At 38.2% G+C, this 27,699-nt stretch overlaps 1 protein-coding gene across 3 annotated transcripts; it reads left to right on the top strand.

The window, feature by feature from the left end:
- The first annotated feature begins 11,523 nt into the window (after positions 1 to 11,523).
- On the top strand, positions 11,524 to 27,460 carry LOC122992536 (coiled-coil domain-containing protein 138-like). 3 transcript variants are annotated; one of them, XR_006406064.1, is made up of 15 exons: positions 11,524 to 11,873; positions 12,531 to 12,567; positions 12,916 to 13,030; positions 13,124 to 13,224; positions 13,584 to 13,741; positions 13,886 to 14,023; positions 14,624 to 14,743; positions 15,292 to 15,369; positions 15,720 to 15,830; positions 17,189 to 17,341; positions 17,449 to 17,565; positions 19,693 to 19,906; positions 21,805 to 21,978; positions 23,149 to 23,216; positions 25,784 to 25,872. XR_006406064.1 is itself a non-coding variant. In XM_044366368.1 (15 exons), exons 1-15 carry the CDS (start codon positions 11,796 to 11,798, stop codon positions 26,597 to 26,599), a joined length of 1,851 nt encoding a protein of 616 aa, XP_044222303.1. In that variant the 5' UTR covers positions 11,524 to 11,795; the 3' UTR covers positions 26,600 to 27,460. The 3 variants fall into 3 exon arrangements, 2 of the variants coding, with proteins under 2 accessions (XP_044222303.1, XP_044222302.1); XM_044366368.1 differs by lacking the exon at positions 23,149 to 23,216 and adding an exon at positions 26,482 to 27,460 and having other exon boundaries at positions 25,784 to 25,922; XM_044366367.1 differs by lacking the exon at positions 23,149 to 23,216 and adding an exon at positions 26,478 to 27,460 and having other exon boundaries at positions 11,525 to 11,873; positions 25,784 to 25,922.
- Positions 27,461 to 27,699: the final 239 nt, after the last annotated feature.

The following is a 27,699-nucleotide window of genomic DNA, read 5'->3' as shown; positions in this document are numbered from 1 at the left end:
TGTCTTGACAGTGTCGGCTTCTTCCCTGTTTCAAAAAGTAAGCAAAAGTTCATACAATAGTGCAGCTTCATGGACGACTACCATCTTTTTTTTTGTTTGTTTGTTTGTTCGTTTTTTTCCACCCATGCAAACAAGAGAAGGATGTGACATTCGGCTGTTTGAGCTGAGCAGAGCAACTGGATCTCAATTGGATCCCAATGTGGACACTGGAAACACATAGTAATACCAGGTGTAAATGTAATCAGGTTAAAACATATCTTAATACAATCTGGGTACGAGATGCATTTTAATGCAAGGTGTAAAGGGGCTAAAAGAGTCTCTGTACACTTTACAAGTTAAAAAAAAAAAAAAAAAAAAATTCCAGAAAAAAACAAAATCAAATGAAAAATCATATTACCTCAAAAGAAGCCAGCTCCACTTTTTGTTGTATAGGGTAAGCACCAGTAAAGTATTAAATATGACTATAATGTGTGATGCTTTCCTGAGTGCAAGTTGCTTCACATTCGGTGCTGCCAATATGAAATTGTAAAGTGTTGTTTTACTGTCTTCCTTTTCCACAGAACACATTTTGACATGTCACAGTAGGGAAAGCACAGATATAACATTAATGATAGCCAAACTCCACTTACTTCACTTCACACGCTACTCACGCATGTTCACTGTCACACTGTTGTGGCTCAGTGGGACACTTGAATAGAACATAGTCATTGTTAATGTTATTACTAACAATTGTTCTTTTCATACTACAGGTCAAAATGTCTGACAAAGTACAGCCTGCTGCATCCCTCAAGTGTGTTGACAGTTTCAAGCATGTTGAACTTTTGTCTGCGTCCTTTTAAGTAATGTCACAGCAGGTGTCTCCCATCAGCTGTCAAAGGCAAAACACCTGCTGAGATTTTACTACTTGAGATCATTGGTAACATGTGGAAAAGTTTCAGCTTATAAAGAACAGTGCAGTAGCGTTTCTGCCCGTACTTCTGGTTCAGTATTGATTTTCCCATTAATTGTGGGTATAAATAGAAATAAAATGTCACCAAAAATGATTTTGTACAACTTTTTGATAATCACTCACTCTAAAAAGTACATTCAGTCAGATTTGTGTGATTGAAATGTTCAAGCAATGTAATTTGGAATATAGCTTGGTTTAAATAGTTAGTTTTGTTTACAACTTATCCCTCACTTTAATTTGAATAATTGCTGTTTGCATATTTATATTATTATTATTATTGATATTTATTTTGCTGTTTTTGGGCACATAGGCCTATTTCCCTTAAGAGCACAGGAGGGACAAACCTGATTAAATAAAATGAAAATATTCAATAGATAAATACATAACAATATGTACAATATGTGTTCTTGATATTCAGTTGCCTGTTTGTACATTTACAATTATGTAACCTATCTGCTCCCTTCCATCTACAATACAGCTCCTTCTTTATGAGTAATCTATATTTAATAAGGTGAAATAAAAGACATAATGGCCTTTATCTGGTTTGGCCTCATTAGCAGACTAAGTAAGAAAGAGAAGAACTGTACCTAATATTTTGTAAATTGAGTTTTACTGTATTACATTAATGTTGTATTAATATGTACATCAAACTTTATTTGTATAGCACCTTTCATACAAGCGCAATTCAAAGCGCTTCATGGATGACTGACAAGCCAATAAGACAGAACAAATGTAGACAGTAAACAGTAAAACAATTTGAGACCAATGCACATGAGAAATAAAAATTATGAGAATGTAATAAAATAAAATAGATTAAAAAACTATAATAATAATAAAGAAAAAGAAAACCGATAAAGGGGGGGAAAAGTATATTGATAATTATAAAATAAAAGTTTACAACATGAATACAATAACTAATTGAATATAATGAAGTAAATAATATTTATAAATCATTCTTAATCAAATCCAGGTTGAAAAGGAAGCAAGCAAGCAAGCAAAGTTTATTTATATAGCACCTTTCACAAACACTAGTTACAAAGTGCTTCACAGTCAAAGAAATAAAATAAAATAAAATAAAATAAAATAAAATAAAATAAAATGAAGTGAAATAAAAATAAAATAAAATCAGAATAAAGAAAAGCAAAGACACCAGATAAAATACACAAGTAGAGCAGATAAAATGGACAAACTAAGATAAAATAGCACATACTACCCAAATGCCTGTTTGAACAAATGGGTTTTTAGCTGCTTTTTAAAGAAGTCTACATTGTCCAAGGACTTTAAGCTTGTTGGAAGAGTGTTCCAAAGCTTAGGGGCTGCTGACTGGAAGGCATGATCCCCCCGGGTCTTAAAATGTGTATGAGGTACACTTAGAAAGCCCTGGGTGGAGGATCTAAGAGCTCGACTAGTGGTGTAGGGGTGCAGAAGGTCACTAATGTACTGTGGAGCCTGGCCATGTAGGGCTCTATAAGTGAGCACCAAAATTTTAAAATGAGTTCTAAAATTTACTGGGAGCCAGTGCAATGAGATTAAAATAGGAGTTGTATGTGACCATCTGTTGGATTGTGTTAAAAGCCTAGCAGCAGCATTTTGGACAGTTTGTAAATGTTGTATGGAAGATTTGTTAAGACAACTAAAAAGAGAGTTACAGTAGTCCAAACGTGATGAGATAAAAGCATGTATTAACATCTCCATTTCATTTCTTGATACCACAGATCAGAGTTTGGCTATGTTTCTCAGGTGAAAGAAACATGATTTAGTTAGCGTCTTAACATGCACTTCAAAACTCATGGATTGGTCGAAAATTACACCAAGATTGCACAGGCAGGCAAGACCGGGAGGATGAAGATAAGGCACCAAGGTTCTGCCTGATTGCTGACTGAAGATTGTCAGGGCCAAAGATCAGGACTTCAGTTTTGTCTGAATTGCTTTTAAACAGTTGTTAAGTACAGAGAGTTTGTGAAGCGCATTAGGTTTAAATGAAAAGTGCAACTGGATGTCATCAGCATACATATGGTAGGGGATGTTCTTGAAACTGCTGATGATTTGTCCTAGTGGCAGCATGTATATGGAGAATAGAATGGGTCCAAAGACTGATCCCTGGGGGACACCACATGACAAAGCTGCAGTGTCCGACTCAAATTCACCTACAGAGACTGACAAAGGTATGAGGAGAACCACTCCAATGCAGTCCCAGAGATGCCCACCAAGTCATTTAGCCTGTGGATCAGAATGTGATGGTCCACAGTATTGAATGCTGCGCTAAGGTCCAATAGTACTAGAACAGAACAGTCTCCCCAGCATCTGCAGCCATTAAAATGTCATTTGAGACCTTAAGGAGAGCTGTTTCAGTAGAGTACAGTTTACGGAAACCAGATTGAAATGTATCAAACACCCTGTGCAATTCTAGTCTTTGAACCAGTTGTTTCTCCACAGTCTTTTCTAAAATTTTGGAAAAGAAAGGGAGTTTTGAAATGGGCCTGTGATTCTCCAGCTGGGAAGGATCCAGGTTTGATTTCTTCAAAAGAGGCTGAACAATAGCCCGCTTAAAGTAACTGGGGACACACCCTGATAGTAGAGAGCTGTTAATAATATTGGCTATGCAGGGTCCGATACGGTTAAAGACCTTTAACATAGTGGTTAGTGGGACATCTGCTGGGCAAGAGGAGGGCTTCATTTGTCCTACCAGGGCTGCTATATCCTCCATGGACATTGGACAAAAGGAGTCCAAGATGGCTGGATTTGAGGGGCCACTAGTAAGCAGACTGGGCATGGGTGAGATGTTTGCCCTGATATTGGCAACCTTGTCTATAAAATATTTGAGAAAGTTATTGCAGTCACTGTTTGATAGGACTGGAAGTTTAGGGATGTTGGGAGAGACGATGTGATTTACAGTATCAAACAGGACTTTAGGGTTTTTCTTGTTGACAGAGATGAGATTAGCAAAATAAGAGGATCTCTCAGCCTTCACCATGTTATTCAGGGTACCCATGAGATCTTTGAGATACAGTCTGTGAACTTCCAGCTTCGTAGTTTTCCAGGAAGGTTTTAAGTTTACATTTAAAGATATTAATACTTTCAGCTGCTCTCAGATCCTCAGGCAGACTGTTCCAGCAGCTCAGAGCATAAAGACTAAAAGCTGACTCAACAAAGGTTTTTGTCCTGTACTTTGGAACAACTAAAAAACTCGCTCCAGAGGACCTGATGGGCCATACTGGTTCATACATTGTAAGCATGTGAGACATGCAGGCTGGTGCAAAACCATGAAGTGCTTTAAAAAACAAGTAAAAAATCAATACAGAAACTGACAGGCAACAAATATAAGGACTTTAAACAGGTGTAATGTGTTCTCTCCTTCTGGTCCTGGACAGCACTCGAGCTGCAGAGTTCTGATTCAGCTATAGCCTTTTTCTTTTTTTTTTTTACTTTTTTGGGTAGACCAGATAGAAGACCATTTCAATGGTCTTGCCTGCTCAATATAAAAGCATGCATTAGTCTCTTTGTCTCACACAGAGAGAGAAATGATCACACTTTAGAAGATAAAAAGCTTTGGTGACAAACCTTTAAAGTTCAGTTCTGACTCAAATACCATGGTGATTTGGTTCTTGGCTCAGGGTAAGTCCAAGGGAATTTAATTTTGCGACCTTTAATTTTCTGAGGCTTAGAACCTATGACTACAATTTCAGATTTATCCTGGTTGAGCTGTAAAACATTTTGTGACATCCAGACATTAATATTTAAAATACATCTAAAAAGAGACACAGCCACATAAAGCTCTGTGTCATTAGCATAAGTATGGAAAGAGATGTCGTATCTCCTGATAACATCACTGAGGGGTAACGTATATGGATTAGAAAGAAGTGGCCCTAAAATTGATCCTTGGGGAACCCCACAGGTTATTTTAGAGGTTTTGGAGAAATGATCATTGATTGCAAAAAAAATTCTCTCATCGCCGCCACTATGTACATGCACGTCACATGCTGGGCGTAGGGCACCAAGTGCCAGAGGGGGCACCAAATAGCATCTCAGTAAAGTTGGAAATTTGTTGGCATTTTTGACCTTCCTGGATCAATAACTCATAAGAGAAACATTGTTAAAACACAAGTGACCCTTCTTTCCTATGGTAAGGTAGAGAACAAGCTACAACCTAATTTTCACCCAAATGAGCCATCCTCCGAGCTGGAGGAGGGTCCAATATGCACTTGTCATGGGACCCAAAAATCAGATTGAAACATTTCCAAGTTATTGTTTGAGTTAATAAAATTGTTTAATTTTATGTATACTGGTTTCAATTAGCTTAGACAGTCCAAACAAGTTAATCAAAATGGAATGATTTTTTTTTTCAGCCAAGCTTTTTCATTAATGTAGTTTTCTGCTGGTTTTCTGTATGTAACGTGTCTTTGGGTTACATGAAAGATGCTTACTTTAAAATGAAATGTAGTGTTATGTGTGCCCAAAGATGAACAAGACATACAAAGATAATAAAATATATAGAAGGAGAGACCAGAGCAAGAAATAGGTAGAGACTAAGACAATTAGATCAAGAGGGAGAGAAATGAAATCACTTGTCTTTTCCCTTTTCCATAAATATATAACTGATGCTTGGCTATGGACTAGCATGTAACTTTTAGTACATCATCAGGAAAATAATACAAGGTAATAACTCAAAAATAAAACACTCACATACTCTGCCAGACTTTATCTACTGTTATTCTCACCTACTTTTCTATAATCAGCAAATTTCATTTATATTTCAGCACCAGAATAATTAGACTAATCTAAAAGTCTGATTAAACTATGAACCAATTGAATAATTAAAATCTTTTCATACACTTCCATTACAAAAAAAGTGGATTTCAAGGGGCTTCCCATGAAGCGGATTTACTTTACTTCTCCTCCTTCCAGTTACCCGAGACCCCAAAGGCCTTGTACAGTATGTAAGGGGTAAACATTAAAATATTCATGTATCAATTAAATCTGTAGAAATTAATCTAATAAATATAACCTGACAAAGCTATTACAGACTCTTAAACACTAGAAGTTATTATGAGGATAAATCCTGCAGGGCTTTGGTGGCAATGCTGATTGCATGAGTATTTCTGACTAATACAAATACTGAGAACTGGATTGGGAAACTAGCACTGACACCTCTTTCCATAAAGTGCTTACAAACTAAATTATAATCATTAAAATTTGAACTATGAAGAAACTGATTGCATGTTATTTACTTAACAGGTGTACTGTGAAGTCTCTGTGTCATGTTTTAACTACAATGATTATCTCACAATGTTCTGTTAATGCCTTACCATACCTGAGCACCAGTGGAAAAGCCTGTTACATCGGCTGTGATGCCATCATTAAATCAAATCAAAATATCAGATCAAGTGTTTCAGGCTTTGTATGAATTATTATTTAGCCACATATAATAAAATGATTTGACTTTGAGATGAAAAACAGCATTGGCAAGAATGCCAATATACAAATATTTCACAGTGTATACAATAATAAACTTTGAATTAGTTGAGTTATTCCTCTTATTAAAGGGTCTACACACCTATGGTGAACCAACACAGGTGATTTAAATTATTTTGCATTATTAAACCTCTTCTCAGGACATCCAGATGTACAGACGGAGCTTGACTGACATCTTGCTTACTCTCCTGTTAGGGATGCACAAATGGCACCTCTATCTTTCTTATTCGTACATGGAGTCCGGGAATTCACGTACTTTCCAGCATAGCTCTGCCCACCTTCAAACTGAGCAGCGCATTAATGAATAAGTCTACTAAAAAATGTAGTTTCAATGAACAGTTGACAGTGAGGTTTGAAGATTATCTTTCATGACATTGTTTGTCAGTGCTCACCTCCATTGTGTTATATGCAAGTTGGATATACATGAAGATATCTGAAAACCAAACTATCTGCATGGCTTGATACCACTTTTTCTAATGTGGGTGAACTGATCCTTTAATTGGTAATGGAGCTCCACTTTTCTCTTCCATTTAGAACATGGACTGTGTCTTTGAAAGCTTTACTGTGGTATTGATCAATCAAACAATATGTAAGAGTATCAGCGTAACTCATGTGTCAGTCTAACTATTAGTCTTAGATAATATGACCAGCAGGATTCATTTTGCCAAAGCGACTGTGAGCAAAACACTGCAGTCCTCCTCCCACCCTCCATGGCTGATCCTCGCACAGTAAGTGTCACCTGACCCCTGTGAAAATATGAACATGGTGGGGATAACTGGAGCCTTATTTCCAATTCAGAACATTTTTCATTAAAAGTCATTATTGCCCCCCATATACTGTATTTGGTGGTATTTACTGACCAAAGTACTGGGCTTTACATTTTTACAGGCTTATCACTATGATGTTTCAAAAAATATATCTTTAATATGGAAAAGCCCGTAAAAGCACTTCACATGCCCAGGGATGCTACGTCTTCCCCGGGCTCTGAGGCAGCGTAATTGCTCTGGGCCCCCCTCCCTGAACCCTAGACCCGTCTTTACAGCTTACATTAGCATACGTAATACTGCTCTGTGGACTCAAAGAGTCATGCCAATTGAAAAGCAATCATTTTCACAGCAGAGCACTGCCATCACCACTTTAATTGAGTGTGTGCGAGTGCTCACATGTGTATGTGAATGGCTTTGTATCATGAGACAGGAGATAATTGCTTTTGCAATACAACATAGCAGTATGTTGTTAATTCAATGACGGGACTTGATTGCTTTTGTCTTGTTGTATCCCCTGGGCTGGCTTAGATGGCTCATATGTGTTTGTCATGTTTGTCATAAAACAGACAGTGCAGACGGTAACTGCTGGCCACATCCCTTTAGACTGTATCTGTATCAGTTTTTACACACATACAACACACACACAACAAAAATAATTTGAGCTGCATGCTAAAAACAGGGACCTCAGGGATCTATAAAGTCCGCTACAATAAAGAGGATAACCGCACCTCATATCCCGCTGTTCATTGACAATCATACCCATTTATCTTATGTTATCATTGTCTGTGGATTGCTTTTGTCAAATTACTAAGAGGTTAAAAAAGAGATTTGGTTGAAATGTGGATTCAAGAATGTTACGTCTGTTCTTTATACCTCTGACCTCCGTCTCTGTCCCTGAGTGATGCTTTTTTATTGCATGTCATTATAGACATCACAGGATAGACATCACATACAGTGGACCTACAGTAAACACACTACATGGCATTTAACCTTAATCTTGACCTAACCCTTACTCTAACCTCTGACCTGGTCATAATTCTAACCTTCAACCTACCAAAAACTACACACCTAAGACTGTCTCCTTTTGGCACAAATGGACGGCGTAGCTCTAAATGAGGAACTTATACAACCAATTAAGATAACAGAACAGTAATTTCCATACAAAGTGGACAAAGCAAATAGCTCTCTAATGAAGATCAGTGTTAGTATGCTATCCTAATTTCTTCAGCGAAACCCTGCAGGGACAAAGTGATTGATTCATTCATGAGAATGTGTATTAATGGCAGTGGCTGCTAATTAGCCAAACAGTGAAAGAGGGCATTTATCTTTGGGTCTAGTTGTAGACCATTCAGTATTTCGGTTTTATCCCTGTAGCCCATCTAAAGATGTCTGTTTTACTAAGTGGTGAGTTTAAAGTGAGTTTGTGGTACAGCATTGTTAAATTTTTCACAGTGACATTACAACAGCACAATTTAACTACTAAGGAATTACTCCAAATTATTATTGTTTTTTGTATTTCTTTAAATGTCATCTGTTCAAATGTCCTGTAATATTCTTACAGGTATAGTTTGTACCATTTACAAAGACCGTGTTGTACTTGATAGTGTTCACAACAATGATCCTCAATGTAATAACATGTTGGCTATATGATTATTTAAATATGAACTACTATTAGAAAACAAAAACATGTGGATCATTCTCGTATTTGTAAGTGAGAAAGTTTGTGAACTGACTCCAGTAGTTGGTGAGGTGCAAAACTGAGCTGAACACTGGTGGTGCAGTCCAGCTACAAGCCTGCAGAGTAGACAAAGTGATGTAGCCTGGTCCTGTTGTCTTTAATGAGCCACTGACACCCACTGGCTGACTGGTGTAGCTACACTGTGGCTGAATGGGAAAGGTACCACATCCATCAGGACTGAGAAAAAGTAGCTTGCCTCAGGACATCAAAAACTAATATTAGCTGAAATTTGTTCATTTATAAAACTCAGCCCAAAGCAAGTTTTAGTCAAATTTAAAACCCTGATTGCCTCTTCGTGTGATAAATGCAACATACAGGACCTTCTTGAGGTCATCTCACATTTTTGTTATGTTGAAATCATATATATTTTCTAAACATATACTAATCTTTAGAAGGATACACATATCACCACAGAACTACAATAAGTCTGAAGAGTAAAAGGGTTTCATAGCCAAAACATGATGGGAAATACATTCATCTTGATTAATTCAAGGGCTTCATTGGCAGGTTCATAATTTTGCCAAAGCACTATATGAACTTCGTCATCTTTGTTTTATTAGGGCTATACACATTTAATTACCATGGACAGTCAAAAATAATTAAGACAGGCTCTGATTTTAGCATTGTTTCCCAGTTGTGCCCCTCAGTTGTTCTTGAGGCAAAATAGTTTGCTGGTTATATTGCTTTGCCATGTTTTGACCATCAGTTAATATTTGTTGAGTGCCTCTCAAGATGAAGAAAACGCTTTAAATGATAGGTTCACAATTTTTTTAAATCTGTCTGAAAACAGCAGTCAGGTGTCGATATGAATGCTGTTGTTGAATGCATAATGGAATAAAGATCCCCTTCAAATGCACTTTCACTCTCAGTGATGGGGGCTTAAATCCACACTGTGTCCACACAGTCATTTTGTGCAAAAAATAGAGCATCTATCTATCTATACCAAAATTATACCATAACCAACACTGATCCTCAGCAAGATCAGAAGCTTCTACCCTATATTTGAGAAAGGGCTCTTTCCATATGTAGAGTTAAATGTCTTTTTTTAATTATTTATTTAATCTTTATTCAATCAGGCAGTCTCATTGAGATTAAGATTTATTTTCCAAGAGAGACTTCAGAACAAAAACAAGACCATAATCAGCAGACAGAAACAACACAACTACACAATAAACAAGGAAATAATAAAACCAGTTACAAGAATCATAAAATCATCAGATAATAAAGCTTTAAAATCTCCAAGAGGAACATAAGACTCAAGTTATCCACTTCAACCAGCTAAAAAACGACTTATTTCCCTCTGTGTCAGTTTTCATGGGAGACACTATTTCAAAGTGGCTGCAGTACCAGTATCACCCCCCAGATAGATATAACACATTATGTGGTTTAATAGTAATCTGTTGATAGATGATCGTCCCTATGTAAACAAACAACTACTAAATAAAAACACTGTATTTCTAAAGGATTTAATAGATAGTAATAGAAAAATTATGGCTTACCAAAAACCTTCACAAGTACAGTATAGGGCTCAGTATGCACACTATTAAAATATATCAAAATTATTGCATCAATATCTAACATTTGGAAAAATGATATAGGTGTATTGGTATATATAAAAACCCAGACAGCAACTGGTATGCCACCTATATGGATGGATGAATGGAAATAAAATGAATTTAAATAACATATAAATATAGCCTAATATAGTCAAAGACAACATCATTAAAAATCCAATAAATACTTTAAATAAGTGGGAAGACTCAATTAATATAATCATTCCATGGAAAGATGTATTTAATATTATCTATAATTCAACCCTCGATGTATCCTTACATATAATACAAATACAGACAATATATACATTTTTACCCACCAAAAACATGCTGTCTATGTATTCAGGGCATAGAACAAACTTGCTTGTGTAGGTTTTGCAATGATGATGAGTTATTGATCTTGCATTTGATGTGGTTTGTTGTTGTTGCTTTCCAAAAGTGGATACTGAACTATAATAACATATATAGGCTATATATACTATCAATTTACAAACTGTAATTTTTAGGAGACTTAAGTAGCAGCAAATCAGATATCAGTAACATTGTAATTCTGTTTGGCAAAACATTCATAAAAAAGCAGACACAGCCTGATTTCCACATTTACAGTCTTTTTGGCATCAAATTCCCTCTTTGTGTTTCCTCAGACAGTGTTTCCCTGTTGAGTTGCAGTGAAAGTATAGTGACAAAAAGAGGGACTTTGGCTCTAAAAAGACTGTGACGTTGAAAGATATCTACTTGATATGATTAATTTAGACAGCTGAAGCTTCATATTAGCTTCAGATAAACTTACATAATATATATATTTTTTACACAGAAGGAGGCTTTTGTCCCCCTTGTATTGTAAGTACGTTATGAATGGATTTTCTAATGGCCAGTATGAACAGGAGGAATGATTACAGCAAGAAAAACAATTTCAATGTTTATTTGGGCACCTGACTGTTGTTTTAAGACAGACTTAAAAGATAGTGAACCGATCCATTACCCTCACGTGATCAGTGATGTCATTCATCCGCCAAATTTGGATTGTGTTCGTTTCCACTGCCGACAAACAAGACTGGTTGTAGGCTGAGTTAAGTTAATATAAACTAAGTAGAGAAATACCGGAAGTGCGAGGATTGAAATTTCAAATTAATGCATGTCAAACAGCCGAAAGACTACACGTGTTTCTTACAATCGATTTTAATTTGGCAGCTCCAACTGGAAGTGTGTATTACTTTGCGTCAACTTGATACTAGCGACAGCTGAGCTGCAACTAAACTGCAGAAACTCAAGCCCGCAGCATTTTTAGATTTGAATGACAGTAATATTAACAAGCTATGAACAAGCAGTTTAAGACCGACATGACTGATACAGTCGAGAAACCTACGCAGAAATATTTGGAGAGGAGAAAACAGGTTTGTGTTTAACGCCAAGTTTGCATCTTTTTTTCAACTTGTCTGGTACAACTTCATGGCAGCAATGCTAGCATTAACCTGTTGAAACAATGCGTAACACTGTGTGTGTCTCTCTGTCAGTGGTCTGTCACTGCTATCACCAAATTAACTTTTACTAGGTTATATGCGAAATCGAGCTAACGCTATGGCTTTGTTTGTTTAACGTTAGCTAATGCCGTAATGCTGGCTAACTAAAAGTTAAGTTAACGTTAAATGGAGAACTTCACGCCATTCTTCAATAAAACATGAACAGCTTTTACTGTATTTACGCTGTAGCTTAACCAAAGTGTCATTTTAACTCTTTGTAAAGTAGCACTTCGTGTCAAGTAACAAACGCTAGCTAGCTAACGTTAAACTGTTAAAGTTGCAAATGCGTTGCTCTGCTCGATGGTTGTCATAGTTACTAACCTAACTGAATAATGAACTGTAAAAAATAAAGTTTAACTTGTGTGCTACCAGATATATTTATTGATTGGGCACAAACGTCATCATTAATTGACACATGGTTGAACACAAATGTGAAATGCTCGCACAGAAGAGGATGTGTCACAGCACATACAATATCATACATAATATATATGCTTTTACCTAAAACTGTTTATTGTCCTGTGTTTTTAGTTGCTATCAGAGGAAAAGGCCTCAAAAAGCAGTGATGGTAAGTGTACCACCAGGGACCTCCACATGGTCCTCCAGAGGCGCTTGATTGAGTACCAGCAAGTCTCCAACGCCAAAACACACGCATTTAGTCAATACTGTATTTATGTCACTCACTGGAGAAGTAAAGAGAGGATGTGAAGGGTGACTGTATTGATCATACTGTAGCTTCACTCTCTTCCTTACCATCTCATCACCTAGTACACAGAATATGCAGGTTTATTTATTCTATTACAGTGTTTTAACTGAGCCACACTCATTGGTCTTAATCCACATCTAACTGATGATCCTTGACAAAAAAAAAGTCTAATATAATATGCCTGACATTGCATTATGTCTACTGTTTTAGAAGCAGAACAAAGGCTCGTTCTCGCCCATAGATCCAAACAGCCAAGTAAAGAGTTGAAATGCTACCGCAAAACTTTGCATGAGCTGTTTAAAGCCATTTCCAGCTGTCCTGACCAGTAAGTCACATGAATTGACTTTCACTGATAACCTATTACATGTTTATGATGAGTATTATGCAATGAGTGAAACATGATGCTGTCTTGTTTTAGGTTTTGCAGTGATAGTAGTTTACATGGCAGTGATGAGGACCTCAGTGGGGACTGCACATCGACTCCCCTTCAGGACTCTCAGGTGCTGTTTACAGAAACAGGTGTGTTTGTGTGCGTCAGAGGATAACCACTCATCAGTGTTTGTGCTTAATAAGGAAGTACTAACTTACAACTGACCACCTCATAGTAAACTCAAAGTAGCAGCTGCTGAAATCATTTCAGGGTTTCTACATTCGGAGGAAAATCCTTTCAAGAACAATCAGGTTGATATGATTGCAGTTGTAAAATAAATGATATCCCTCTAAAGACTTGACAAGATCATGAATAATAAATTAGGCTTCACTGATTAATCCTTGAGTCTCACCAGACAAGTTCTTAATTTCCTGTTATTGCAGAAATTCCTGACTTTTCTTGCTGCTCTCTCTTATAAATAGATAATAAGTTACCTCTATTTGTCCAGATGTGACCTTGCCTTCTTGTCTGGATGGTAGCCCAGGGTCCCACCAAACTAAGGCCCAGTTACAGAGAGCTTGCCAATCATCCGACTCGTGCCGCTCCCCTTCCGCATTATTAGCGAAGGTTTACCAGGAGATGATGACCATCTATGAACAACTAAAGGTGAGCGAGCACAGCCAATGTATTGTTAAGTTAACAGTTAATCAGTTGAACTAGATGGGAGAAATATAGATCAACAGTTGCATTTGGATTCTTGCTTCTTCCTCTCAGGTGTTTGTATATGTGTGTTTGTGTGTGTGTGTGCAGGCGGAGCGACAAAGCCAGCAGCAGTGGGAGAGGCAGCTGCAGGAGCGAGAGAGGAGGCTGAAACAACAGGAGGAGGCCCTGGGAAAGCTGACTGGGCTGGAGGAGATGCTCCACACTCGGATCGTGGCTGTACAGGAGGTCAGATTCACATACACTTCATCCAGTTATATTCAAAACTAATGATGCATTCTGTGTGTTCTAGCTTGACCTTGTTTCCTCCCCTTCCACACTACCACTTTCAGAAAGTAACTGTGTAGTCCTCCATCACAAACTTGCATCATGTCTTGACATTAAAAGTGCAGTGACATACCAATTTATTGTGTTATGACAAGATTTTATCAGATAACGTTCTGCCTCTAAACCTACTCTAAATCTGCACTTACAAGAAGGATTACAGGTATAACCTAATCTATGTGTACAGACATGTTAGATAGCTTAAATAAACTCTAATGTTTTCAGGAAATACACTTTCTTAAAATTGCAATAATCCAGCCTGATCTTTGAACCAAGCTATTATTTTATTCAAATCAAATTATCAGACTAATTCAATCAAATTAACCTACTAATTGCATTTCTGTCATGGTCAGTAAGAACCTTCCATCAAGGACGGCATGGACTGGCTATTATACAATTTTAATAGCAAACTCAATTCAGTGTAATTTATCACTGAAACGTTTAAGCATTGTCAGCGTGCTTGCATTGTTCATTATGTGTAATTGTGTATGTATGTCTAACTAGAAACACCAGCAAGAGCTGAGCCAGCTGCAGGATCTCCTTCGAGAGCGGAGCAAGGAGAACAGGAGGCTCAAGTCCAGCTTTGACACCATTAAGGAGCTGAATGATAACATGAAGAAACAGGTTAAAAGTGTGCACACACAAACCATGACTGTGTGTTTGCGTGTTTTGTTTAGCATGTTAAATAGTTAACCCACGGCAGCTGGGTTTTTTTTGTCTTCATTTTGTTGTAAACATCAACACATTGAACACATACATTAACACAGGGGTCAAAAGGCTTTGAAAGTAATTATAAATTTGAGCCTATTGTTATCTATCCACTGTGCTAAGACCCAGTCCATGTTGAGCTCTCTTTTTCCTGATGAAATCTTCAAGACTCATTGGTGGAGGAGTAGGCTCATACAGAGCAGTTAGTACCTTGGACCACAGGAGGGCGCTGTGACATAGGCCTTTTGTATAACAGCCTTCACATGTTTTATTACTTTATGAATGCCTGATGGGAAGTTTTAAGTGTTTTTTTTTTTCATCTTTCAAAAAAACACAACCCCCACTCCTCACCCCCTTTTTGTTTTTGTAGTTTTGTATATTATACATAAAAACAAATTAAGGAGTGATTTTCCAGACATTGGTCTTGCATTGCATATTGACATCCACTGTTTTTCCATCAATAGTTGAATGAGATCAGTGAACAGAATAAGAAGTTGGAAAGCCAGTCCAAGAGGGTGCAGGCTCGACTTGAAAACCTACAGGTGACAACCTACGAAAAAACACTTCTCAAATGGTCATTGCTTAATTTTTTTAGTCAAGACTTGAGGACAGGTAATCAATGTATTCTCTCAGAGATTTGAAAATATGATATTTTGTTCCCTATTTTTGTGAGGAACATTTTGAAGCAGCTGTGTGCGCAATTAATTTGTCTTGGCCCGTTTATGTAAAAAAATGATACAGAACCAGTCAGTGTTGTCTGTTTGTTACATACAGCAATTCTATTATTTTTTTCTTGGTTAAATGTTAAAGCAGAAGTTTCTGCTGTATGTTGCTTCATTTATTCATTCATTCATTCATTCATGAATTTATTGATTTTTTTTTTTTTTTTCAGAGAAAACATGAGCACAGCATAGCATCAAGAGGTTGCCACAAAGTGAGCACAGAGTGTGTTAAAGCATCCAAAAAGGAGAAAGCTGCTGCTCCTTTAAAACCCAGCAACAAGGTATTTCAAAAACCCTGTGTGTCTGTGTGTGTCTGTGTGTGTCTGTGTGTTAGTGTTTACAGTTGAATGTACTACCAATCATTGGGGTTTGCTCTAATTGCATTGCTTCATTTATCGTTGATGTGTTTATTGAAAAACAAGGCCACTTATCATTTAGCTTGGTCAGACACACACTAATTTTCACATATTCAGGCTGGAAACAGTACAAAACCCGTTCTCCACCCTGCCAGCTGACATGATAAATCATAGTTTGTGATACTGTTATGTTATCATCACTGTTGTGTATGAAGATGAATACACTCCTCGGTGGATACAGCTGTACTTGTCATTTCAAGGATTTTTTTTTTTACTGTTTTATTCAGAGAGCACTGACTGAGCCGAAATACTTAATGCATTTAAACTATTATTCCTTTGAATTTCCTTTTCTTTGCTTAGATGCTCATTGTGACTGCATGATGGACATATTATAGAATACAACTAATATAACAGTAATAAAAGTATAATCAAAACAACAACTTTAAAGCTGGGGTAGGTAGTGTTCTGGAAAAGGCAGATAAATGCCAAAATTTGAAAATAAAGTCCTTCTCCTGCAGCTCTCCCCCATCCACTCTCCGTCCTAAGTCCCTCCCACCAGAAAAGCACAGGCATATACACGCGCTTCACACGTTCGCGTAACACAACACATCAGTGTTTACTACTGCACTTACTCATACACACAACTACCTCTCAAGGCACAGCAACCTTTAGTAACATGAAACAGGACCGCCTCTCACCTGTTTGAAGTCCACCACAAGAGTAATGAGTGAATTCGAGTGATGTCGCATTGCATTTCTGGGAGCCAAAATCACTTCCATTGAAAGTCTCCTGCCCTGGCGTTGTTAAGATTATTCACTGTTCAGTTTCCCCCCGCGCCACAGGCAATAGTCCGAAGATCGCGTGTTGCTTTTCATTCTGCTTTCCGTTCATATCATCATCTTTTCACCATCACCATCTTTTTCTTCTCTCCTCCTGCAATTCATGCAGTCCCGTCACTTCCTATCCGTCGGTATCCCACTGCTCGCCTGGCCTCCAAACTTTCTGTGTCATCCAGGCCAAATGAAATGATTGGACAGACTTATTACAGGCTTGCGCCAGTCACAGATACTGAGGTTTTTTTTCCTTTTACTATCAGAGCATTCAATTTACTGATTGCTGTCGTGATATACAGAGAATTTCAACAAATATAACAAAAAATGCTTTTAAAATAAATAACCTACCCTTGCTTTAACTAGAGTAAATATCTTGTGACAAAGTCAGCTGCAGATGACTGTTTCCACAATATTTTTTAACCCTTTATTATTTCACCCTCTTTCCCTCAGGGCAGCTCCAGTCACACCTCACTAAAGCTCCTGGCCTTTCTGTTGGACTGGGTACTTGATGGACAGACGCTCTCATCAACAGCAGGAAATGAAGGGAAAGATGTAGGCCAGTTTCTGCCTCCGGAGGTTATACTCAACGAGAGATGCCTCAAGGTGGATTTCATTACAACTATATTCTAAGCAAAAAAAGAACCATGTAGGATGGTACATGAACAAAGTTTTATTGAAATCAAAGTCATAAGTTATCATTGATTCTTTAGGTGCTGCCGTTATTAGCAGATCAGCTTTCTCAAATTCATTTGTCGGAACCTGACCTCCTCCTCAACCTTCTTCGCCTCATCCACTGGGCTTTGAGACAAATCGAAAACAGCGCACAGGTAAAGATAAGACGAGATGGGATACAACAGAAGAACATGTGTGGTATCAACCTAATAGTTTTCCATTTCTACCCAAACATCTGGATTTAAGGACCCAGGCTAATGCTTGAAATTCTGACAGTTCAAAGAGCAATATGTTTGATGCTCAGGAAATTTTCCTTTTAAGTTTCGCATCTATTTTGTGTTTTGTGTGTGTGTGTGTGTGTGTGTGTGTGTGTGTGTGTGTGTGTGTGCGTGCCAAAAAGTCACTTCTGCGTTAGATGGTGTCACATGACCTGCAGTTTTGCCTGTGGCCACTACACAGAGCCATTTCATGAAATCTTTCAGCAAGTAACCACTAGGAAGGAGCCACATCACTATAGCTACAATGCTAATAAGATATGTAACCAAGACAGTGACCTAAGGCTAGATAATAAGTACTTTCCTAACACAGAAATGGGAATATTTACTCTGTTATTCTACAGTCAGAGACTGCCAAAAAAATGACAAAAGCCTGTTTGTACACTCTTTAGGTGGCTGACTTTAAAAATGTCATCTGCTTTTCTTGTCCAAAAACATATTACCTCCCACATGGCTTCCAAAGGGGAGCATCAATCGGAAAAGAGCCTGTTCATCCCTGAAAATGTTTTTCTTGGATATCCTTGCTTTTCTGCAGCATTCACCCTCTTTTTGTAATGGATTATCTGGGCTGTCAAAAAGTAACAACACAGAGGTGTGAGATTACATTCTATTACATAATGCTGTTAATTCTGTGGCCTGCATCTTCCTCAGTTATTAGTATTCGGCCTTGCAAGAGATGATTGATATTTTCCAAGCAGAGAGCTGCTGGGACACTTTCACAACATGCTGCAGAAACCAAACACGACACAAGAGTTTTCCCTTAACACACAGCTACACATCCACTTCAAGCTGGGGATATCCACTTTATCACTACATCTCCCCTCACAGCAAGACGGGCTTTAATGTGCGGAGGTCCTGTCGAGTTTCATCTTGTGTTCAAATGAAAAGCACGGTTATCTGAAGTCCCCTGCCTGTCTCTGTGTGTTGAACACAGTCTAGACATTAGAACAGACTGTTTTTGTGGCTTTTGATAAGGATGTGTATCCCCCTCCATAATTGAGCTTTGGTTGTTGTTTAAATTACTAAAAATCTCTTACAAACCATACATTGCATACATAAGGCATCCCTCAACAGCTGTTCACCCACATGTGAGCTTGTCAGTTTAAGAATCTTGAATCTGCCACTCTTGGCAGCTGCCCGCTAAAGCCAGGTTTATCGGATCACCTGCCTTTGAAGTATGTTCGGGCGATAAAAAGCAGTGGTTGAAAGGATGACAAGTGATTGGAAAGTTTATCGTCTCTCTCTATTTTGAATCTTAGCAACTAGCTGACATTCTTGTCATATTGTGAAGGCCAAATACCAGCCTGCAACACTTACATCTTCAATCTAAAATGCCGCCTATAATACACTCGATAATACGCTCAAGCCTGCTGCTCGCACCCCCTGCCCATCTAAACCCTAATTCTCCATCCATGGCCTCCAACTTCCAAGTTTCAGTCCTCTTCTCCAGTCTTGCTGCAGGGAGCTTGGCCCCTCCATGTTTGTTTGTCAGGTCATGTCATTTCTGCTCAGTGACATGCTTGATGTTCAACTGGAATCACATGCTCCTTTATTGCTGCAACATGTGTTCACTTTTAAGACTAAAACCAGCCAGTATCAGGCCAGAATTCGTAAGTGGAGGAAGGGAGAAGACTTCAAGTCTGGGGTCCCCGTGGAGCCAGTGGAGACCTTGGGGAGAGGGAATAGAAACTGAGAGAGTGATGTCGTGAGTTTGAAAACCACCAGCTCCTTTTTTGCTTTGGAAATACATAAATCTTGGATACTAGCTTTAGTTTATTTCACTGATTTATTGGTTTCATCAATTATTTGGAGAAGGAGCTTATTGACTCACTGTCAGGCTTAACTCGTATTTTCTACAGTGGTATTTGATAAAGATTATGGTAGGCATATCATTCCTATTTTTGACAGTTATATAACAAAAGTAACTGACCACAGATACAGTTTTTTGTATAATTGTATAATTTGTATAATTGTGTGTGTATATGTGTTTTTGCGTATTCTGCACAGCATGTAGCTCTATTTGCCACTCTGCGGCGGATAGGAGAGACGATATCAAAGCCACCAGCCCAGCCAACAGCGTCCCAGTCTGAAGATCCAGACCTACCCAAGTCCTACAGTGGGGTTGCTGGTGGACCGTCCAGGAACTGGTCCCTTTACCGAAGCCCCTGTCCTCACACACGCATCCTCTCCATCCTCATCATCCTCCGCACTGTCACACAAGGTAAATGGAAACCGCAAACAGATGTTACATGAATAAATGGGTCTCAAGCGTAACAGTAGGGTTATAATAATGAATCAGCTATTTTCTTTTGTTCAATTATTCCGCTGATTATTTTTTCAATTAATCAATAAAGCATCTTCTGTATAAAAAGTCAGAAAGTTGGGGAAATGCCTATGAAGGTGACATCTTTAAATTGCTTGTTTTTAGACCAACAGAAAAGAACCCAAAGATATTTAAAAATCCCCTCCAGATCCCCCTCTTGTTTTAAGACATTAAAAAAATTCTCAGATGCGCTGATATGGAAGATATGGAATTTCAGGGCCAATAAAGTTTAACTGATAATTTTCTATTTGTTGTGGTTAATGCCAATACAATAACTGATAAGGACAATAAATAGATTTTTAGACTGACAAGTGTATTTTTCTAACACAACACCGATGTTTAAAGAGCCCCCACCATCCCTTGAATAAAGAATACATTTATTTATTGTAAACTTGTTTGTAACAACACCAGACGGCATCACCTTATTGACGATAAGATGAACTTTACATACTGTTGGACTGATTAACAGTCACCTAAAACCCTTGGCATCACTGTCTAGAAAGGGCTCAGGTCTTTTACAGTAAACTGGATAACAGTCCTGTGGCATCATTCACTGCTAGTCAGTTACAAAGTCTGCAAGAACTGAACTAATTTTAATAGGGATGCACGATATTATCGGCACGTCATCGGTATCGGCCGATATAAGCTCTAAAATGAAATATCGGCGACGGCATGAAATGAACATTTTCTGCCGATTATGAGAGGCCAATTCGTTGCCTTCTCCTCCACCGCCTGACTGTGTTTCCCTCCACGGACTGTTTCACCCCTGACGGTCCTGGTGCTTCCTCCGCAGGCTCCATTTCACTCAGCTGCCCTTCAGACCAGCTGCTTCTTCTAGCAGAGGCTAGTTGGCTGTGCTTCCCTCCGGCCATGCTGCTGCTAACAGAGATTACATACAGACATTCATGGTCCCCAGAGGATGAATTGAGGATGAATAACTTATGTGATCCCCAGAATTTTTCTCTCGCACCACCATGGTTGATATTTTTATTTTAATGTAGTAAAATGTGTGTGAACTGTTGGATCCAATTATTTGAAAAGGGCAAGGAGCTTTTTGCTACATTCAAATTTTGGTCCCTGGCCTTTATCTTCTTGTTTTCATGAACTAAATGGGTGCAGGTTACATAGCTGATATATTTCTTCTTCCTCTCTGAAATGACTATCCATCTTCAAAGCTCAAGGGCCATTTCATTATGACTATATAGACTATTTTCTGTGAATCTGCACACCAGGTTTGCTTTCTCTCCTGCTCTGGATTGACATGAAACCAGATTGAGTGCAATGGGTAGATGTTTCTTCCCCTTAATTTTTGCTGGGATTCTGCACATAATGGGTACCATTCTGAGATGGAGCTCATTTCAAAATCATAAAAGAAAGCTTTTATCCCACGTCAGGTTGCATAAATCCAGTACGTTTGGGCATTTGAAGAGCATTTTTTTGTAGAGCTTCAAAAATTCTCAGAACTATCTGAGACAAAACGAGTTCTGTACTTCAAAAGTGAACTGCACATATCACCAAAGCACATTAGTAGAGTGTGAGAAAGAAGGGATAGCTGGGATAGTGAAAAACCCTTCTCTATGATGGAAGATGAGGCTTGTACCCTGGAAAGAAGATTTTTCTATAGATTGGTTTATAATGTAAAAATACCTAATATAGCTTCTATCAGTTTCTTTTCCTAGCACTTTATGCTCTAACTAATGCATGCAACAGTTTTAGATGCAAGATTAAATTCCAAATGTAAGACTTAAATGACTTGAAGACATTAAATAATTCTGCGTGTGTGTGTGTGTGTGCAGCTGACGTGTTGGCCCAGGCTCTGGACGCCCTCCATACTGAGCTGATGTGTGAGGAGAGTCGAGGCCTGTTCGTTTACTACGGAGGAGTGCGCATATTGCTGTCGGTGCTTCGGGTCGGCCGCGGAGGGCTGCATCCATCCATAGATATTCTGATGCAGCTCACAGAACAGTCGCGTAAGTAGTTGTATTTTTGGCTACACATTATGGCTACACACCATCAGACAGACTGTAGTGTAGAACTCATCAAACTCGTGTGATTAAGAGACTGCACCGGGGCAGGTTTTTATATACATATAAGTAATTTCTTCCACATATTTCACACTGAGCTAATCAGTCTTCACAAAAGGATCCGTATAATGTACCTCAATTTGATATTTAGCCTCAGTTTGAATATAGACAAATGAGCGTAATCGATAGTAATGACACCGTTTTTTTTTGTTTGCTTGGATTTTTTTTCATCATCATTTGGCATTTTCTTCTCATAGTTTTTAATCCATCCAAAAATGTTTTGTGGATGGAAGAATTTGTTAAACCAATAACCAATATACTGTTGGCATTAAAAAATGCTTATGCTGTAGTTTACTCGTAGTTTTTATTAGATTCTTTGTAGACTGCTGACACATGCATACTGGTACATACACATTGATCTGGTAGAAGGCAACAGGCAAAATTATTAAAAGAGATAACAATAAAAAGAGACAACACATTTTTCCCCCATTGCTAAATGGGTTATGTCAGTATGTTCATGCTATAAAGCAGGTGAAGATTAAAACCATCAGAACCTACTGTGTGAGTGGGAGTCAACGGTGACAACACAGCCGACTTAATGATACATCACCACCACACTGTGTGCAGTGTTCTCAGTCACTATAGTATGTTATGATACAGTGTGAAGATCTCATTTCGTTAATTATAAGATAATCATACTAAGAACTTCTAATAAACTGACTAATGCTAAACTGAGGAAGTCAAACTGTGACAGATTTTAGAGGTGTAAAGTAAAAGGAATATTGAAACCCGTTACTGCACTGAGGGAGTCCAAACCAACCAAGTGACCTCAACACTGCCTGGAAAAAAAAAAAAAAAAAACCTTTTGAAAGCTGCTGTGATCACTCTTCTAGCCTAGATTTATAGACTGTCTTTACTATCACTATTTACTTTGATTTATACCAGCTTCTTCTGCAGTATCACTCCATATCATCCCCGTATAAAAACCACATGTGAGAGGTAGTGGTTTGTCTGAGCTCACGTCGGTCATAAACAGTGGTCAGGCGATGGATTTGGAAGTTGAGGTTGTAAAACCTTGGAACTCCACCACCTCCCGCCTTTTTTTTTTTTTTACAGGATGACAAAAAGACTTGATTGAGTCGGACGAGGAGGAGACAGCAGCTGCAGCAGGTTTCCATAGAAGTGTGAGTTCGGCAGGGTTATGAGCCGTATCATTTAAGACTGCTGTATGCTAATAGACAGCAGAGCCATGCGCCAGAGGCGACTGGGGCCAGACCTGCGTGCAGTTGTGTTTCAAGGGGACTGTAAGTCTAGTAAGACTTGCTAATTATTGTGTTTTACAAGCGGTAATGAGGGGAGACAGGAGAGGGGCGAGGAGGAGGGAGAGAGACGCTTACACCTGAAGGTTGCCAGTAAAACAAAACAAAACAAAAAGGTCTAATTGTACACAACACACGTACACACACACACACACGCATACACACAGCGTCCTGGTCATACTGCCACAGCTAGACTTTAATGTATGAAGTAGAGTCACATGCCGTACCTGTTACACAACACATCTTGTAAAAAGCACCTTCATAGTTCACAAAAAATGCACTTACATATACACAAACTCACTAAGTAGAAGTGTTTTACTGGCTTTGACTGATGTCTGGTAAATAGTGGGTAGTACATTAACCACCAAATTGCTTCATACAGTGTATTCAACTTCCATGGTCACATATGGACCCACTTGCTGTGTGTGTGTTTGGTTTGCATTCTTTCCATGCTCACCACTGTGGAGAAGTGTGGGTCGTTATGTGTTTTGGTGTTGTTGCAGTAAAGAAAAGCTCTTGATGACCTGCTTAAATCACTTTAGACAGGGGCTTTTTACCACTGCTCTTTGCTATGTGATGTTTCCCACAGCACCTACAGTATGTAATCGACCTTCAAAGTCGAAAGAAATGTGTCTGTATTTCTGTGTGTGTGTGTGTGTGTGTGTGTGTGTGTGTGTGTGTGTGTGTATGTATTTCTGTGTGTGTGTGTGTGTCTGTTTCCAGCTTTGTCTTTGACATAGGTGTAAAATGTAGCACAGATTAAATCACTGGGTGCTGCAAATGCTTGTTATGCTCCTGGTCTAAATTCTACCATAAGACAGACGCAGGCCAGTTGCAAACATCTTTATGACAATTTGATAATAATTTCAATAAACTAAGGACCTGGTGCCCCATCAGTTTTTAAATGATTCTCACTCTGGTCGGAAAGAAATTTGGGGTGAAAATGAACAGTTTTGATAATCTATTAATAGTAAAGTAATTTAAAAACAAATGTCAGACATTCTCATTTCCATTTTCTCAAATGTGTGAGGATTTGCTTCTTTTTTTCCTTATTTGTATGATTGTAAATTGAACATCTCCTGGTTTTACACTGTTTGTAGATTGATAACCTTAAATGTTACCTTGTGTTTACTGTTTTCTGACATTTTGTAGTCTTAACTAGGACTTAGTAATCGATTAATTTATAAGCGATAATCTTCTCTATTCATCATTTTGTCTATAAAATGTCAGATAATAGTGAAAAAATGCCTGTTGTAATTTTCATCAATCCTGGAGAAGCTAGAACAAGAAAATGTTTGTCATTTTTGCTTTAAAAAAAATTACTAAAACATTTTGCTTTTTGATAATTTGATAGTATTCTTTGTTTGATGAACTAATCAGTTGATCGACTAATTGTTGCAGCTCTAGTCTGAACAGATTAATTCGTTAATAGAAAGACAATCAGGTAAACAGAATAATTGATAGGTAATATAATTAATACCTCCCATCACCTCACACATTTGTTGTACTGATGTTCAGCTACAGAAATGAAGCCTAGCTGGCAGCCACATTGTCCGTTCGCTGTCAGGAATTTATACAACAGTTTGGATGACATTAAACTTTGAAATATACCAAATGCGCAAGAAAAAATGTATCAGAATTGTTCTTGACATAACATTACATTTTTAAGCTTTTTAACCTTGAGATGAGGTGGTGTTTTTGCTGAAAAAGACTGACCAAACTATCCTATCCATTTTTATCCTTCTCATATAATTACATTCTACCCTTTCTTATCCCTCCTCATCTGAACCTGATCCCGTTCTTCCCGGTCCCAGTCTTCTGCTGTGATTTTATGCCAGCAGGACCGCTGTACCAGCCAAAAAATGTCCCTCTGTTGCTCAGATTGTATTCCCTCACCCTGGTGCGTGGTTTAAGACAGTGGAGAGTTAGTTTTTGAAGGAGCAGGAATGTAAGTTTAGCAGAAACAAATGTTTGTTTACCAGGAACCGACTAATTTTAGGACTTCATAAGGTCCACATTAGCTTTTATTAATGTAAAAAATGTGTATCTGACATCTGTGTGGATCGAAGCTGTAGCCCTTTCCCTGTTTCATCTCCCTGTGTGTATGTGTGTGCGTGTGTGTAAGATTATGGTTTGATGTAGTGAAGGTCAGAGTTAACAAGGACAAATACAGTCATCACAGAGTCGCTCCAACCAGCATCTGTGTCTCCGTCTCTTCAGTTTGATCGTTAAAGAGTTTTCATGGTTTGTTTGTGGGTTCATGTAGTTTTCATTCTTATGCAAATCCGGAAAGTATGGCAAGACTAAATTGATCATTTCCATCTCTTCAGAAGTTTTAACACTGAATACAAATATGTGTGTTGTTTATTAGAGTAATTGTTTTGATAATATCCTGCTTTTTCTTTGCTCTGGTTGTGCTTTTGTGCTTGTAGGCTACCTAAATCCCTTCCTGGAGGCATGTAGCTGTGACGAGTTTTTCCGAACGGTCTCCCAGCTTCTTAAAACCCCTCATCTGGAGCTGCCATCCCTGGAAAAGCTCTCCATCCTTCTACAGAAGCTCTCCGGCATCAGGTAGTTACAGTGGCCCTCCATGCTGATATCACATATTGAACAATTATTAACACGTCTCTAATTGGGGGAAGTAAATTCTTATTCTTCTTATTCATTAGTTGTTAATTGCTGTTGTATTTTAATATTTTTACAGCTCCAAGGAGGCAAAATTATTCAGTAATTCACAAGAAAAAAAGCAAAGATTATACAAACATCTGAAAGAATAAATACAATTTTGTGTGAATGTTTGTTCTGCTTACTGCTAATCAGCTCATGGATTTCGATCTTTGTGTATTTGCTGAGGTCACATCAAGCCAAAAACTTCACCATTTTTAATTTTCAGTTTATTTCTTGGACTAGTAGGTTGTATTTCCTGGACTCAGAAACTGGTGGTTTTCAGATACATCAAACAATAGAATGAAATAGAAAATGTGAAGTCTGATGTTTAAGTTTTAAACTTCATTATTGATCTGCTCAGGCAGGTAGTTTGACTGATGATGGACCCTTTCAATGCTTGTCTTCGGACTAACAGGTGCTTGTGTTGTATTTCTTTGATTTTTATTTATTTTTGTCCAGGAGGAACCGACGTCTTTTCGAGCTGTCCTCCCTCCACCTCCAGATACAAGAGCTTCATCACAAAACCAACCACGCACACACCTTCCTCTGCCTCAACCTCAGGTCCATCCTCCAGAACCTAAAATAAAACTCACTCAACACGTGTTTCTCTACCTCATGCTGGATTCAAGGTCCGACATCCCGGTTAGGACAAAGATTACTCGCCTTCACGACTTCAGCACATCCACTCGGTCTTTCCATTTGCGCTCAAACTGTAATTACCATATTTCCAACTGGACTTCATGGCAGCAGCTCTATCCTGCTTTACCTCAAATAACATATGCAGACACATACTCTCGACTTATCCAATGTTATGTTTTTGAAGTTCTTTTGTCTGTCAGAAGTTCTTTTTTAATGTTGTGTATGTTTGCACTTTGTGACCTGTTTTTGTGTTCCTCAATGCTAATCTGATGTCTTGTCTCTTTATGTGTTTAAAATGCTTGCCAGTGGTCTTAATGGGTGTCTCATGTGCTCAGAGGAAGCGAGGCTGTGACTGTGAAGCTTTTTAATGGTAGTAAACAAAAAGAACCGAAGGACATTAAGATTGGACGGCATATGAAATGCTGAAATCCATATGTTTTGAATAAACTTGTCTTATTTGTTTGTTACAGATCACGGGTGGGATTGATGGGGGTAATGTTCTCAGTATGGGACACACTGGTGGTGTTGGTTGATGGAGGAGATTGGAGGGACTGGAACAATTACAGCTGATATTTAAAACGTACTTGTTCAGAGCCACCCGGAAGTGCTCAGCTGGTCTGGATTTGAAAGTGGTGCATCCGCTTTTTTAAGAGCTTTACAGCATCTGAAACTAACTTTGCAGGAGTTTATGTTCAGTTCAAGTTTTGTCAGTGTTTATTTTGATGAAAAATTTGTTGGATATGTTGTTGGATCATATATTTATTGTAGAATTGGTCAATATTACACTTATTGTCTAACTTGAATTGATGAGTCTATAGATGATTTCTAATTTCGACTATAACATTTACTCAGATTTCTCACAAGAATGCATTTATTTTTATTAATCAGTTTTTCATCATTATGTCTGGTCTGAGGCTGCGACTACAGTAATGATTATTTTCAAGATCAGTTCATCTGTGAAAGATATTTTTAATTTCTGCATTTCTAAGCACATTTGATGATAATGGGAAGAACAGAGATGCAGACTCCTCACCTTTCAGCA

Source organism: Thunnus albacares, chromosome 11 (assembly GCF_914725855.1).
Source record: "Thunnus albacares chromosome 11, fThuAlb1.1, whole genome shotgun sequence".
Lineage (NCBI taxonomy): Eukaryota > Metazoa > Chordata > Actinopteri > Scombriformes > Scombridae > Thunnus > Thunnus albacares.
Note: the sequence above shows the minus strand (reverse complement) of the source record. Positions and strands in the feature narration are given on the sequence as shown.